Genomic DNA, 16,325 nt, shown 5'->3' with positions numbered 1-16,325 from the left:
ATCAGTGAAAAAGGTTCTTCTATCCAAGAAAGAATTCATATGTGCTAAACTGTATGTACAAGCCAAAACATTTTTGGGAGTTATTATTATTATGATTACAGGTATTTATATAGTTCTGTCCAGGGGCGGACTGACAACTCATGGGGCCCCTGGGCAATAGGGGATCATGGGGCCCGTGTCCTTGCCCAAACTCAAAAAAGCCTATGAAAAAGGTACCAGGGGCATCTCATGGGGCCCCCTACTGACCCCGGGCCCTCGGGCAGTGCCCGAGTTTCCAAATGGTCAGTCCGCCCCTGGTTCTGTCAATTTACATATATATATTGTACATTCACATCAGTCCCTGCCCTCAAGGAGCTTAGTAGCTCCTTACAAGGTCCCTAACTCACATTCATACATACACATACCAGGGCTAATTAAGACAGTTTATAATTTAAATATTTATTCATTTTTCATTTAAAAAACAATACATATTTCCATATATTGAAAATATAATATTACAATTTCTCATAAATCATTGGTTTCGTATCATTTTCATTTTCTCCCCATAGCTCCCTTAACCCATTACCCGCCCACCTCCCACCCCGCTACTATATACCCCTGACATCTGACTGATTGGCTTGTATCTCATATTCTCTGGAAACCTAGGTTTGAGGACCGAAGAGAAAGACTAAGAAAGAAAGAGATGCTAATTACTATATTCTCTCCCTTTTCCTAATCCTTTCCCCACCTCTTTTCTCTTCGTTTCTTCTTATCCTCTCTTTCCCTTTTCTTTATGCTTACTTACTCAGTACCTTTCTTTACCTTTACTTTGAACTCCTCCCATTTCTCCCATTTCGCATAATACATCACCATCCTATCTTCCTGTAGATAATAGAGTTTCTCCAATCTAGCAATCTGATCTACTCTATTCATCCAATCTTCTTCACTCGGTGCCTCAACCTTACGCCAAAACCTAGGAATCAGACGTTTTGCTGCGTTTAGGTAGCCCAGTATGCCCAGTTCTTTATATTTATTTCCAGATATCATTGAGTTATGGAAAAGACAGATTTCAGGATCCAATCCTATCTCCACTCCAGTGAGAATTTTGATTTGGTTTGTAACTTTTTCCCAGTATGTGTGTATTTTTGGACATTCCCACCAAATGTGATACATCGTGCCCAACCCTCCACATCCTCGCCAACACCAGGGTTGCTTCTCCTCACTCATCTTGTGCTCTATCACCGGTGTGACATACCACCTTGTCAAACATTTAAAATTCATTTCCACTTCACGCATACTAATATTTTCATGTACCATTCTATATATTTTCCTCTGTGTGTGTTCTTCCCACTCCACTCCTAAATCCTTTTCCCATTTTTCTATATACTTTAATTTAAACTTACTATCTAAATCCGTGAGAGCTTTATATGCTTTAGCAGTGCTGTGTTTCCCATCACCTCTATCTTCTAAATATTTCTCGAGTTCATTCCATTCTTTCCTAGTTCTAAGGGGCTTCGTTAATTTCTCCACAAATTGTTTTAATTGATTATATCTCCATTTATCTATCCCAGTGAAAATCCTTCCCTCTTCCTTTTTCAAATCCTCCAGTGTTCTTAAGTTTACCCCCTCCATTACATCTCTCAACTGAGCGTCTTCCTTCATAATCCATCTACCTGAGATTTCCTCTTTACCTGGGGGAAAAAAGTCTGAATTTCTTAGTGACATTAATAATGAATTAAAATCCCATTTCCTCTGTTTGTGCATTTTATCCCATTCTCTTATTACAATCCTCGTGTATACACTCGTGCTCTCCTCTAATTCTCTAAATTGTGGTGGCACCCATACGCTCCTACCCAAATCCTTTCTACTAAGTGTATTTTCTATTGTGACCCAATGTTTACTCTTTAAGTTGTGTGTCCAGTCAAAAATTCTCGCTAGGATGGCTGCCCTGTGGTATCTTTTGAAATCCGGGACTCCCAACCCTCCTTTTCCTTTATTTCTGCTTAGCACTTCATATGATATCCTAGGTTTTTTATTTTTCCATATATATTTAGTAACCATTCGCTTGATTGTCCTAAAATACACCCCTGGAAGATTAATGGGAATCATCTGGAATTTATACAGTATCTTAGGGAGAATTACCATTTTTATCAGATTAATACGGCCCAGCCAGGAGGGATTTCCTCCACCCATTTTCCTCAGTTCCTCTCTGATTTCATTTAACATTGGGATATAATTAGCTTTATAAAGATTCTTCTGTGAGGGAGTGAGTTTTACTCCCAGGTACTTTATTTCTCTATTTTTCCATATAAAGGGAAATTCTCTCTGTATATTTTCTTTTTCACTTTTTGGAAGATTTATATTTAATATCTCTGTTTTGCTCGGGTTAATTTTTAAATTTGACATTTCCCCATATTCCTTCAGTGTTTTCATTAAGTTAGGAAGTGTTATCCTTGGGTTTCCAACATAGAATAATAAATCGTCCGCAAATGCGGCTATCTTATGTTCTATCTTTCCAACATTTATTCCCTTTATATCTATATTTTTCCTAATTGTTGATAACAGGGGTTCCAGTGATAAAACAAACAACAGTGGGGACAGTGGGCATCCCTGTCTGGTTCCATTTGACATTGGAAAGGTCTCTGATCTCTCTCCGTTTACCATTACCATCGCAGACGGTCCTTCATACAATCTTCCAATCCACTTTCTCATCCTACTACCCAGTCCCAGGACCTCCAGTGTATCCATCATAAAACTCCAGTTAACCCTATCGAACGCCTTCTCCGCATCTATCGAGAGCAGCACTACTGGATTTTTTTCCATTTTACTCTTCTGTATAAGCATCAGGGACCTCAACCCATTATCTCGACCCTCTCTTCCTCTAACAAAGCCTACCTGGTCTCCATGAATCCAATCTGGCATCAGATCCCTTAACCTATTCGCCAATACTTTTGCATACAGCTTCGTATCTACGTTCAATAGCGATATCGGTCTATAACTTGCACAATGGGTGATATCTTTACCTTCCTTATGTATTAGGACCACCTGTGCCAGAAGGGATTCCTCTCTTATTTCCATCTCTCCCCCCAACGCCTCCATATATCTCTTTAATTTAGGTAGCAGTAAATCACTGTATTTTTTATAATACCTCACAGTATATCCATCTGGGCCTGGGCTTTTTCCCGTCTTAAAGCTTTTTAATGCTATTTTTAGTTCTTCCTGCGTGATTTCGGATTCTAAGGAGTTTAATAGTTCTTCACTCAATTTTGGTAATCCTGCATTTCTTAAATAATCCCTTCTTTTATCAATATTTGTCATTTTATCTTTATTTATAACATCCTTAGGGGCAATATTATATAATTTACTGTAGTAATTTTTAAATACCTTTGCAATATCTTTAGTTGAATGAACTAACTCTCCCTTGGAGTTTTTTATTTTATCTATATAATTCCTATTCTTCTTTCTCCTCAAGGCTCTCATCAGATATTTTCCTGGTCTGTCTCCCCATCTATATCTTTCACCAATGATCTTATTAAAAGTTCTCATTTTTTCTTCCTCCATTACTTTCTCTAGTTCTTCTCTCTTTTTTATCACTCTTTGCTCTATCTCTCCCCTTATGTTATTTTTATGTAGGAGTTCCATCTCAGCTATTTCCTTCAAAAGCCCACTGATCTTCTCGCGTCTTTCCCTTTTTTTCTTTGCCCCAGTCGCAATAAGGATTCCTCTTACATATGCTTTATGTGCCTCCCACACTGTAGCTAGTGATACATCCTCTGTTTCATTTTCCTCAAAGAACCTCTCTATCTCCTCCCTGATCTTCCGGTCAGTATCTGGATCTGTGAGGAGTGTCTCATTCAACCTCCATGATAAACCACCTGACCTTTTCCCTCCCCATTTTAATTCCATTACTACAGGTGCATGGTCCGAGATAGTTTTTGCTTCTATTTCTGCTTTAACCAAATCCTCAACAAGTCGATGGTCCAGCAAAATATAGTCCAATCTAGAGTATGTCCTATGTACACTAGAGAAGAAAGTGTAATCTCTCTCTCTCATGTGGACAATTCTCCAGCTATCCACCAGTTGGCACTCTTTCATCACCCTTTTCAATGGTCCCATGGACCTATTTCCCCCTCTCTGTACTCCAGATGTTGTATCTATTTGTGGATCCATACATATATTAAAGTCACCTGCCACTATTAGATATCCCTTTCCAAAATCCATCAATCTTCTCATAACCCCTTTCAAAAACATCTCTGGCTTCTTATTAGGGCAATATATGTTAACAAGCGTACATTCTATGTCATGTAATTTACCCTTCAAAAACAAATACCTCCCCTCCGGGTCTGTCTTTCTCTCTTCCAGTTCAAACCTGATGTTTTTTGCAAATCCTATAGCTACTCCCTTAGTTCTCTTATCTGGGGAATCTGCATAATACCATGTCGGGTGTTGTCTAGAGTATAACTTAATATTTTTTTTTAACTCTAGATGTGTTTCCTGCAAAAAAACAACTGAGGCCTCTCTATGTTGTAGTTCTCTATATAGTCGAAATCTTTTACCTGGGCAGTTTAATCCATTTACATTATGGGTCACGAAGCGTATTTCCTCCATATTTTATTTTCCTTCTTCCTATTTTACCATTTCCTTTCCTCTTTCCCTTCCCTATACCTCTTCTCTCGTACCAGATGTCAGTTTTGAAACTCCCTATCCCCAATCCCCTCCCTCTTCTCTCCCTCCCCTTCTCCCCCCCCCCTCCATCCCCCCCACCTCCCTCTCCCCCCCCTCCCACCAACACCACGACCCCCTCCCCCCCTCCCCCTCCCCCCTAATAGGTTTTTTATTTGCCTATAGATCATCTGTGGAAAGAGTCCCACTTTTGATTCCTATCTGGGGGCTCAGCTCCGTCCATGTGCCGCTCACCTTCCCCCCCTCCTCCCCGTTGTCCCTCTATCTATTTGTTCTCTGTTTTCTCTTCTAACTAGCTGCCATTCTTCTTTTCCCAACATAAATAACTCTCTCTCCTCCTCTTCCCATCCCGGTATCTCTATTCTCTGCAGTTCAAATTTATTACAGAAGTCCTTCATATCTTCAGAGGATCGCAAAAAAGCTGTGACTCCATCTTTCCATCCAATTAAGCATGCTGATCGACCCCATCTATATTGCACATTCTGATTCTTCAACAGTTCCAATAATGGTTTCAACGATCTCTTTCTTCTCAATGTCTCGGCTGCTATGTCTGCAAAAATTTGAATATTTTTCCCTCCATAATTGATATTCGTTCTTCCTTTAATCTTCCTCCATATCTCGTCCTTATCTCTATAATTATGGAACCGAACGATTATATCTCTTGATTTTTCTGGGCCTTTTTCTTGTTGAAGCTTTCCTATCCTGTATACACCGTCTAATTTATACATTTCCGCACCAGGTCTGTCCATTATGGCATTCAAAATTTTTCCTGTGATCTCCTTTAGGTCTTCCCCCTGTTGCAGCTCTGGGACTCCTCTTATTCTAATGTTATTTCTCCTGTCCCTATTTTCTTGATCCTCCATCATATAAAGCAGTCTTTTTTGTTCCTTCCGAGTATCTAATATCAGTTTTTCTAATTTTGGGATAATTTGGGTATGGGATTTAACTGTTTCCTCCGTTTCTTCCACTCTAGATAGCAACTGTCCCATTTCTTTCCGAATTATCCCCATCTCTTGCTTTATAGATTTTTCTAAATTTCCAAACATCTCCGCCATTTCCTTTTTATTTGGCACTTGCAGTTCTCTTTCAGTTTCTCCCAACTCCATACTTTCCAGTGTTTGTTGGCTATTGTTAGCTGGTCCCAGGGAAGATCTTAAGCTATTGTCTAAGCTTATTTCCAGTTCACTTCTATCACTTATTTCCTGGATTTTTACTGGAGTTAGTTTTCCCTGCGACGTGTATTTTTTTATTGTTCCAGTTTGGGAGTTCTTAGGCATATTTCCTTTACTATTTTTCCCTTTCATGTCGCATATAAGATTATTAGAGCTTTTTCAAGATTCTGGGGTATATACTTAAAACTGTCACTGCTTTCTTCAGACCCTCTCTGGGAATTCCCTTCTTATTCTTTATGTTGGATGTCAGTTGGTCAGTAGCACAGCTTGAAAAACTAACACTAACACTTGGGGGAGACCCACAGCTCTCACTCACCCTTCTGGAGTAGCTTCCGAGTTGCAGTCCTGGGATGCCCTTTCTCCTGCTGCCTTGTCCTCCTCTTCCAGGGAATTCCCTTGAGTCTCTTTGTCCTCCTCTGCATATACCCCGAGATATCCCTGGAGACAGCTCTGCTGTGTATGTCGGCTCTTCCCCTGCCTCCTAAGACGCCGGCCGGTCTCTTTCTCTCCCAGCTGTACACCTCGGCAGCCCACGTGGTATCGCCACTCCTCCTTGTCTCCTGGCAACCTCACACTCTCTCCCCAGGATCACCGCTTGCAGAGTTCATAGGGGAAGGACACGCTCCTTCTCTACTCTCCGGTCAACAGCCGCATCACCGCCGGGATCTCCCCTCTCCTCAGGTCAGTCTCCAGCCGCCCTCCGACTCAGCTAGTCAGTCTCTCGGGACAAATTAGGGAGGATAGGTGGGGGAGGCTATCGGAGAGTTCCTATACTCCGCTCTCCTGTGCCGCCATGTTCGGGCTCCGCCCCCCCTTACCCAGCAAGTTAGGGTTTAGGAGGGCTAATTAAGACAGGATCCAAATAACCTACCAGCATGTCTTTGGAGAACTTGGAGGAAACCCACGCAGGCACAGGGAGAACGTTTTGAGTAGAACATTTTTCTCTGGTACAGAAAGAGATGGGAAAACCAGATTTTAGAGTTGCCACAGGAGCAAGAGGTTAGGGAAATCTGTCAAGGGGACAAGGAACCTTATGCAGGTCCTTCCAAAAGAATATTCTTTCAAAAATCATAACTAAGAATTTTTGTAATTAAGAATGTCGGGTGATGGGGCATGTTGGAACTTTTTTGAAAAACGAACAAATGGTGGGAGAATCATGCAAGAAATATAATCAAAAAAGAAATGAACATGAGTTGTGACCTGGAAAGAAAAGAATATTCTGAGCCACAAAGATTCTTTTCTGTAGCAACATGAGGTGAAATTGAAGGCTGAGTTGGTCGAATTTCGAAATCAATGGTGGCACCATCGGATTAAAAAACGCACAAAATTTCCGATTTTCAAAAGAACATTTGTTCAGAATTTGACCCATGTATGACCTGCATTTGGGCTCTTTCAGAAGTTGCTAGGGATTCCTTGAGCTGTGGCTGGTTGACCTTTCATTTGGTGGTGTCTAAAATGGTCTGAGGTCTGTTGCTTCTCTGGGAGAGGAAGTGAAGGGAAATGCATGAGACACTAAAAAAAAAAAAAAAACAGGATAGAAGTCTAAACCATTCCCTACTCTATTCAAGACTAAAAAGTGTGACTAGGCCTAGGATCCTGGCTAACAGGATCCATAAATTTTGCTCCTCTTTCCTTTAAAAGAAGCTCTACACCCATCCAATACACAATCCAGTGCCTGGGTCCTGCAAGGCTGACGTGGTCAGTCAATAATGTCCAGTGCCTGGGTCCTGCAAGGCTGACGTGGTCAATTAATATTTACCAAGCAGAAATTTAGATAAAGCCAACATTATTTATGCAGGATACTTCATTATTCCACAATTTTTCAATACACAGGTTACCCATTGTTTTTTTTTTTTTTAAAGTAGAACTATGAGTTAACAAAAAAAGGTCTGCCACTGGGATTTTTTTAAACTCCCAAAAATACCATTTGAGCCTGCCAGGGAAGTCCACCTAATGCAGCTTCCTGTGATGGTGTGGCAACAATGCTGAACTGCTCCTGAATTTAAATCAGAGTTGTCACTCTCATGTAAGCTGTTCCTGCTTGTAGTATAGTGGGATGAAAAAATGTTCCAGGTGGAATGGCTATCGTCAATGTCATTGATGATTTGCAAGCCTGTAGCTTGTTAATCAGTTCATGCCCCCACTTAATCCTGACCATTGCCCCAGAGTGGGGCTGTGAGCTGCAGTGTCTAGGAGGGGGAGTGTGTGAGACACAAATGAAGGGGGATTTGGCTCAGTCATGGAAGGTAAAGTGGCTTGTGCATTGCATAGTAACCTGTTCAGTGTTCTAAAGATGATACTGAATAGAGGAAACAGATTGAGATCCACAATGGTATGTTGTGGTATAGTAGCAACTGGGGCATCTGTATAATTTTGACAAAGATCGTACGACCCACCACTGACAAAGGGGGGTCAGATTTGAAGCTGAAGTTTAAATATGATTTTTATAACATAGTTACATTGGTTCAGCTTGGACCAATGTAAGTATACATATCTCATACCTGACCAATCCCTGTGTAGGCTGCAAATCACTGTAGTAATGGCTGCTAGTACAGTGGTAGCATAGACTTCCGGTCCAGTGCCTAGCGGTTGCCTGCTTAGTAACCACAGGGGGTAGCTTGCTTGGCACTTCCTCTAATCAGAGAAAGTCTTGTACTTTTCATGAATACAAGGTATTCTCTGACTGAACAGAGTAGAGATTGTGACATCACCACCCCAACTCTCCACCTTGTCCAATGCAGCTTCTATTGATGGCCTCCTTCCAAAAATGCTAGTTGCCTAGGCGGAAGACGTCAGCAATGGAAGCCTCGATATTTATTATTTGAAAGATTTACTTTAAGAAAAACTAGTTATTGATATTAATGCCAATGGATTTAAAATCAGTGTCATGTAGAAGCTTCTGTGGAATAAGGTAATCAAGTGTCATCAAATTGAATTCATCCAAATCAACCAACACATTGCCCAGATTTAAAGAATAAAACAGACAGTAAGCAGTGTCCAGTGTCTCAGAAATAACAGAAGGCTACCAGCACATAACTGTCTCTTGAATATCCTCAACAAAAATGATAGGTGCTGACCAAGGCTCCACCAGGTTCTTTCGTATGACCAACTGCTAGGAGTGCCGACAAAGACAGAGCTCATCCCAGCTCAAAACATCCAGTAGGGAAAGAAAGTCCTAAATGTTGCACATCATAGCAAAACCCTGTAAAGAAGCACATGACAGCCTCAGCCCAGGCTCCAACCAGGCCATGCCACCAACGTGTTTCACACCACCCCCAGAGCTTAATCATGGGGATTAAAATCCAATGTGTAGGGAGGAATAAATACATGCATAATTGGCAGCCATTTAATTAAAGGATACATATTTTTATTTTTATCTTTATTTTTTATCTTTCCATTTGCCACCTTTGATCTTTTAGTACTGGTGTTTTTTTTGTGAACACTACCCTTTACATTTACATTAACCTTCTTGCTCTGATATCCCAGTACAAGGCAAAAGTTCACCTGATACACATTTTTTTTAATTGAATGGCAGCCAATAATGTATGTATTTATTCCTCCCTACATATGGGATTTCTATCCCCATGATTAAGCTCCAGGGATGGAGTAAAAAGGCATTGGGGGGGGGGGTTTGGCCTGATTGGAACCTGGGCTGAGGCTGTCATACACTTTTTCACAGGGTTTTGCTATGATGTGCGCCTTTTAGCACTTTCTTTCCCTACTGGATGTCTCTTGAATATCACCAGATTGATATCCTTTAATTTGTCGGAAATCATATTGCCTTTGCCCTCTCAGTGAGGATTTCATGCTTGATACCCTTGTCTCTATAGTGGGTTTTTGCACTCATTTTATGCTCTATCCACACTGTTGTGCGGATAAATAGGAATGTAAGAAGGATTATGTCAGCTTTACTTTTTTTCATGTGACTCTATGCAAACGTGAGGTTAATACAGAAGAGAAAGCAGTTACTCATTTAAAGTGCGTTAATCAGAAGCCAAACCTACTGTAGGTTAATCAGAAGCCTAACCTGGGTTTTTCCCATGCTGGCTGTGAAAATGGGTTTACGCCACGCACTCAGCGAATGGTTTTTGTTTTGTATTCTGTACATTTAGGGCTCTTTCACACGGGCAGCAGTCTCTACGGCTGTCTGAAACGTGACCTTCAGCAGATCGTTTTTCAGAGGGAAGTAGATTAGCGGTTTCTAGGCATTCAGGAGGCAATCCTGCTACCTCCTGAATGTGCTTCTTTTACATTCTTCTAAACTCAAGTTGAACTTTGTATTGCAATATAGTAGCATGTTCCTATTAAACTCAATGGGTAAGTTTGACAGTCCCATCTGTCAAACTCTGAAAGCTGAGTTAAATTTGCCATGGCCGAGAAGCAAAGCGTTGTGGCCGTGGAATGTGTACTACACTGTCCAGCTACAAAGTTACAATTAAGGTGGGTGGTCGGGCTGGGGGGTTAAAGACATAGATCAAGTTGATTGGCCTGGTATCTTCTACAGTAGAATACCTGCAGCTGATGAGGGGTACCTAATGGGCTGGAGATGCATGCTTCCCAGTTATTCCTAACTGCTCCATTTCTTTTTTCCATTTTCTTTTGTTATGGTTCCGCTTATGGTGTGCAACCTCCTGTGTCCCTCTAGACCACGGGTGTCAAACTGGCGGCCCTCCAGCTGTTGCCAAACTACGAGTCCCATGAGGTATTGCAAGATTGACAGTTACAAGCATGACTCCCAAAAGGTAGAGCCCAGGGCGGACTGACCATTTGGAAACTCGGACACTGCCCGAGGTCAGTAGGGGGCCCCATGAGATGCCCCTGGTACCTTTTATATATGCTTTTTTGAGTTTGGGCAAGGACACAGGGGCCCCATGATCCCCTATTGCCCGGGGGCCCATGATTTGTCAGTCCGCCCCTGGTAGAGGCATGATGGGACTTGTAGTTTCGCAACAGCTGGAGGGCTGCCAGTTTGACACCCCTACTCTAAGGTTATGACTTTACAGACATTTCCCCGATTGCATACTATATCTTACTTGTAAACGATTGTTTAGGCTATGACCCTAGATTGAGTTGTTGATTTGGATTTTTTTTTGCTTATTTCTGTTGACAATCCTGTATATTTTTGTCATTTTCTTTTAATACAAATTTATTATGGAAAAAAAAACACATAGATCAACAGCCTGTTTTTGCCACCCTTTGCTAATCATGTAAAATGACCCTTACAAATGTTTTTATTGTGATTTTCCTTATTGAACACAATAGAAAATATTGAAGAGGTAAAGAAATATAACATACCAGTTTAAAAATGAAAAAAAAAATAAAATAACACAGAACCATTAAATGTTTTCTTTAAATACATGAGATAAACCCCTTGGTTGAACTAAATTATTTTTTGTTTTTTTGAACAAAAAAAAAGGTGCGAAAGTTCTATTTTAGTTTCCTGTCCCTGTGTCTGTATAGCATGAGATTCTAAAAGAACATATTATTCATGTAAAGGACTTCATGGATACACTCTTATGAAACTGTTATACCAGAGGTCAATAAATTCCAATTGTATAGCTCGGTAATGTAAATGTCCCAAAGTGGGGTGAGACTTTGCAAATTAAAAAAAAAAAAAAAAAATTACAGAATTGTGTTTATACAAGTACTTCTAATACATGACAAAGGCTTCCCAGAGCACTATGGTTTTCATCCATTCTGTCTGGGAAGGAGAGAAATAGATCACTACTCTGATTCATTTACCTGAATGTAAACTTCAGCTTGAGCTACTGAGTTTTGTACATCTTTTTTATAACTGGAGGTAAGAAGATACCCTGTGTAAAGAAACCCAAAACTTCTCATGCTGTGTGAAAAGGAGAATACATAACGGTTGACATGCTAAAGCTGGAGAGTGCAAAATCTGGTGCAGCTCTGCAGAAGAAAACAATCAGCTTCCAGGTTTTTCTTGTCAAAGCTTAAATGAGTACAGGTTCACACTGATGTGGTGCAGAATTTCCACCGGTGTCTGTGCGATTTCTGCACCGCATCAAAATTGCACCCCATTCATGCGAATCGATGCAGGTGTGTATGTTAAGTTAACGACACACTGAAATTGGCTAGAAAAACGTGGTGCTATGTGCAGAATCGGATCACGTGGGTCCAATTCTAGTGCGGACAAAAAAGGGTCCTGAACGATTCTGGTATGGATGCGGTGCGATTTGAGCCATATAAAATGTATGGCTCAAATTGCACTGCACAGAAATGGCATGTGATTTGCACAGGAATGCGGTGCGATTTCTGTGCGAAAGACATGTGAACCGGCACTGAAAAAGCTGAATTAGAAGCTGATTTCCTACCATGTACAGCTGCACCAGATTTAGCGCTCTCCCGTTTTCTAAAATCAACCCCATACTGTTAGTATGCAATGTTTCACAGCTATCATTTTATTTTTAGCTCCGTCCATACTATTTAATTAAAAAATATTTGCATGGATGTATCAAAAAAAGGCAATAAAAATTTCTTATGGGAAAAAAGAAACATAAATATGTACAAGTCAGAGTTAGCTTGCAATGGGGGCACATGCAGGAGAGGATCAGGCAGTGGCGGCGGGGGACTCCAAAAGAGGAGGTAAGGGGCCACTCCCTGCAATATCCTTGCATAAAGAAGATACGTATTTCGATTTTTTTAAAAATGAGCCTTTAATTTCACTTTATGTGCCAAAACGAAATATTCACAATAAATCCCTAAAATAATGCTTTCCTACACGGATAGTGTTTACTGAACAACAAGAAGGTTCCAGTAACTGCTTGACGCAGACTGACATTGGTCGATTTTATAAGGGCATGAGTTTCCACATTGACTTTACAGTCCGGTGACATTTTGTTTGGCTGCCACGTGTTTAGAATTTTGGCATTTTCCAGAATAAAAAATCTTGGCAAGTTCTACTTGAGAAAGGTGATTCACACAGTTAACATAAAATGCTAGAGAACCAAAAAAATAAACACTATAATTAAGGCACACTAATTTTTTTTTTAACAGAAATAGGCAGCAATCATGGTGCCTATTAGTAATGAGCAGGGCTGTTAGTAATCACGGGGCCACTTCAGCCTCTGAAACTATCAAATTATATTTTCACTAAAATGCAATGGCCACGATGCAGCCATGGCTGAAATGATACTCCTTATGAACAAGAGCCTTTCAAGTGAATAGTAGAATTTACTATGTTTCAGTGATAAATGGACACAGGAGTGATTGGTATGGGTTGCTCACTGTGTTCATTCAGGAAAAGAAAAGACATATTTACTGGCCCCTTCTCCCGCTCTCCATCCTGAAACATCATCCCTGTGTGCCCTGCATCAGCTGCCGATGGGAGGGGAGAGAAGGGAAGTCGGCAGGGCTGTGGGGGAGAGGGGCGCACAGGGGGGCCGGACAGCAGGTGGAAGGGGGCACGTATAATAGAACCGACCCTCTGCAGCATAGCCTGAGGGAGAAAGAGGAGTAGAACCCGGCAGCACTGCAGGGGGATCCACAGGTCACAGTTGTCAGCAGTAAGGCAGTACAGCTGGTCCGCCTGCTTGGCCAGTGCCTGGGCCCACCTTTTGAACTGATGGGGCCTAGGTCCGGTGCAGGAGGGCTGCCTTGTCAGCGGCCCTGGTAATAAGTGAAAAAGAGTTTTTATTTCCTTGAAATTTAAATAATATTTCTTGTCTCTTGAATAACTGTGTTGGCATTAACTGAGAAAACAAAATACAGAAGTTTGGGTGGTTTTAGGGGTGCAGGGGCGGACTGACCATTTGGAAACTAGGGCACTGCCCGAGGGGGCCTCATGAGATGCCCCTGGTACCTTTTTCATAGGCTTTTTTGAGTTTGGGCAAGGACACAGGGGCCTCATGATCCCCTATTGCCCGGGGGCCCCATGAGTTGTCAGTCCACCCCTGTTCCAATCGTGCCCCCTTTATGACGCCCAGACAGAAAGCTGTCAGTAAATCTTCCCAAAGTGAGGGACTCTCTTGAGAGCCTACATGTCCACTTTCCAAGGGCTCAGGCAGGTGCAGAGAAGGGATCAGTTTGCCCTGAATAACTTTACGGCTACCCTGGAGGCAGTAAGAAACCCTTCTGACTGTTAAAGGTGCTCACAATTTCTTGGTACCCTGGAAAGTGTCAACCCACGCATGTGCTGCTTCTGCTACAACTCCCTTTAATTCAAACAAACCTAAACTTCGAGACTTCATGTGGGGCAGTTACTGTAATGTAACATCATTTTTCAATGACAAGACAGCTGACAGATGCTACATAGACATTATTTACAATTACCTGCTCGTATGCTTGCTCTGCCCGCCGATTTGCGTCAATCACTTGTCTTTCCAGCTGCTGCATCTGCACAAGAAAAAAAAAATAAGTGTTGATTATTCAGTAATTACTTAGACAATCCAACTTTGAAGTCCTGGTAATGAAGGGTGACTTTATTAATGAGCTTCTAATCGTGATGAAAGCCTCTGTGTATTACAGGATATGCATGAACGGTTCTGAAGAATGGCAATCTGCAGTTCGAATATGAAGCAAAATGAACTGTAGGATTCATTCTGAAGATAAATAACAATACGCAGTGATGCGAAAAGCTAGAGAAAGGGACAGGGGCCGCATGTGGCCCTCCTGCCTCTGCTTGTGTCCCTCAATTATTCATAGTGTAACCAGCATATTTAGATTACAGACTCCCAATGGATTGCCTGGTATGTCCCCAAACTTTCATTCTCGAGACTCTGGAAGTCATTATCATCACAAGCAGTGGTGTACCTAGTATTTTGGGGGTAGATCATTTTTTTTATGTAAACACAGAAAACAAGAAGGATGAGAGAGGGCGCCACTGTCTAAGGGTAATAGTGATAGGAAAAGAAAACTAGTTGGTAATTATTGCACTCACATGCATATTTATTTCAGGTACTTATACAGAGCCATCAATTTATGCAGCACTTTACATATATATATCTACACTCACCAGCCTCTTTATTAGGTACACCTGTTCAATTGCTTGGTAACACAAATTACTTATCAGCCAATCACATGGCAGCAACTCAATGCATTTAGGCATGTAGACATGGTGAAGACGACTTGCTGAAGTTCAAACCGAGCATCAGAATGGGGAAGAAAGGGGATTTAAGTGACTTTGAACGTGGCATGGTTGTTGGTGCCAGACGGACTGGACTGAGTATTTCAAAAACTGTGGATCTACTGGGATTTTCACACACAACCATCTTTAGGGTTTACAGAGAATGGTCTGAAAAAGAGAAAATATCCAGTGAGGGGCAGTTGTGTGGATGAAAATGCCTTGTTGATGTTAGAGGTCAGAGGAGAATGGACAAACTGGTTGGTGCAACATTCAGATGGTAGGGTCAGAATTTGGTGTAAAAAACATGAATGCATGGATCCATCCTGCCTTGTATCAATTTTGCAAGTGCATTTGCTCTGGAGCTTAGTAAATGAGGGGAGCCTCTGCTGACTTCCATCACCCAATCCTGTGCAAGCAAAAATGCTTTTTTTTCCTGCATGTGATTGGATATTTTTTGCAAAGTGAAGTTTCATATAATTTATTACAGGTACTTATATAGTGCTGTCAATTTACACAGCGCTTTACATATATATTGTACATTCACATCAGTCCCTAACCCTCAAGGGGTGTACAATCTAAGGTCCCTAACTTACATTCATACATACACATACTAGGGCCAATTTAGACAGGAGCCAATTAACCTACTGGCATATTTTTGGAGTGCGGGAGGAAACACACGTAGGCACAGGGAGAACATGCAAACTCCAGGCAGGAGGTGCTGTGCTTGGGATTCAAACCAACGATCCTAGTACTGCCAGGTGGAAGTGCTAACCATTAAGCCACTACACATGGATAAAACACAGCGTATCAATATATTCCATGGAGACATCGACATATGGCAGCTTCTTAAGAATACTCAGATGGATATAAAATGATAAGAAAGAATGGAGTGATATAGTTTCATGTCCATCAGCGTATTCTTAAGAAGTTGCCATCCGTTGATGTCTCCATGGAACAAATTGATACGCTGGGTTTTATCCATCTGTATGTGAGTACAATACTTATCATCCAGGTTTTTTTTATTTCCCTATCACTACTACACTTAGACAGTTGTCCTCTCCCTCTCTCCCCCTTCCTGCATATTTGATATTGCTTTTCTATACATATAATTTTTTAGCACCTTCACTCCAATAAATCACATTTTTTTCAGGAATAATCATGAAATGAAACATTATGCACACTGGGAATAGGATCAGAATTAGCTGGTAGAAGGGCAGACAGCAGCAGCAATTATGGTTGCAACTTTAAGCGGAGATACTGACCTATCAGTCCACCCATTGTACAGGAACTCACAGATGCCATCCTAGAATAAAGTGGAGGTTGCTTCGCAGTGTATGTCTTGTTGTCTGAGAGTCAATTAAAGCCCTAGCATTGCTGTCATTGGCACTTCTGCGCATGTGCACACA

The 16,325-nt window shown here is 41.3% G+C and overlaps 1 protein-coding gene across 1 annotated transcript in view; it reads right to left on the bottom strand.

Moving 5' to 3' along the window:
* The window catches only part of PLEKHH2 (pleckstrin homology, MyTH4 and FERM domain containing H2), a 239,504-nt gene that overhangs the window by 123,385 nt on the left and 99,794 nt on the right, over window positions 1-16,325 (bottom strand). The window contains exon 3 of the mRNA XM_089677844.1: window positions 14,127-14,189. Coding sequence (XP_089533970.1) covers window positions 14,127-14,189 — 63 coding nt within the window. The remainder of the gene's footprint in view (window positions 1-14,126; window positions 14,190-16,325) is intronic.

The sequence above is a fragment of the Staurois parvus genome, unplaced genomic scaffold (assembly GCF_062004578.1).
Source record: "Staurois parvus isolate SC_StPar_1 unplaced genomic scaffold, SC_StPar_1.0 ptg000192l, whole genome shotgun sequence".
NCBI classification, from domain to species: Eukaryota; Metazoa; Chordata; class Amphibia; order Anura; family Ranidae; genus Staurois; species Staurois parvus.
Note: the sequence above shows the minus strand (reverse complement) of the source record. Positions and strands in the feature narration are given on the sequence as shown.